Here is a 207-nt window from a genome sequence, read left to right on the forward strand (position 1 = left end):
TTGAAATATAGTAACTCCCTCCACCAACAGACACACGTACGAGGTCGCTCCGGTGTTCATCCTGATGGAACGTTTCATCGTCCAGCACATGATTTCTCTCTTTGGCTGGCCAGAGGGTGACGGTATATTTTCCGGAGGTGAGGAAGTTTGGGCCGAAATTCGTATTTTGTCTGTCTGTGTGGTTAAGCGGATGGGTGGGTTAAAAGG

General features: G+C 48.8%; 1 protein-coding gene across 3 annotated transcripts in view; it reads left to right on the forward strand.

Annotated features, from left to right (window-relative positions):
• Nucleotides 1-207, forward strand: part of LOC119590802 (cysteine sulfinic acid decarboxylase-like) — a 6812-nt gene that overhangs the window by 2725 nt on the left and 3880 nt on the right. For all 3 annotated transcript variants that reach the window (XM_037939530.1, XM_037939529.1, XM_037939531.1), the window contains one exon: nt 31-137. In XM_037939530.1, coding sequence (XP_037795458.1) covers nt 31-137 — 107 coding nt within the window. The remainder of the gene's footprint in view (nt 1-30; nt 138-207) is intronic.

The sequence above is a fragment of the Penaeus monodon genome, chromosome 27 (genome assembly GCF_015228065.2).
Source record: "Penaeus monodon isolate SGIC_2016 chromosome 27, NSTDA_Pmon_1, whole genome shotgun sequence".
NCBI classification, from domain to species: Eukaryota; Metazoa; Arthropoda; class Malacostraca; order Decapoda; family Penaeidae; genus Penaeus; species Penaeus monodon.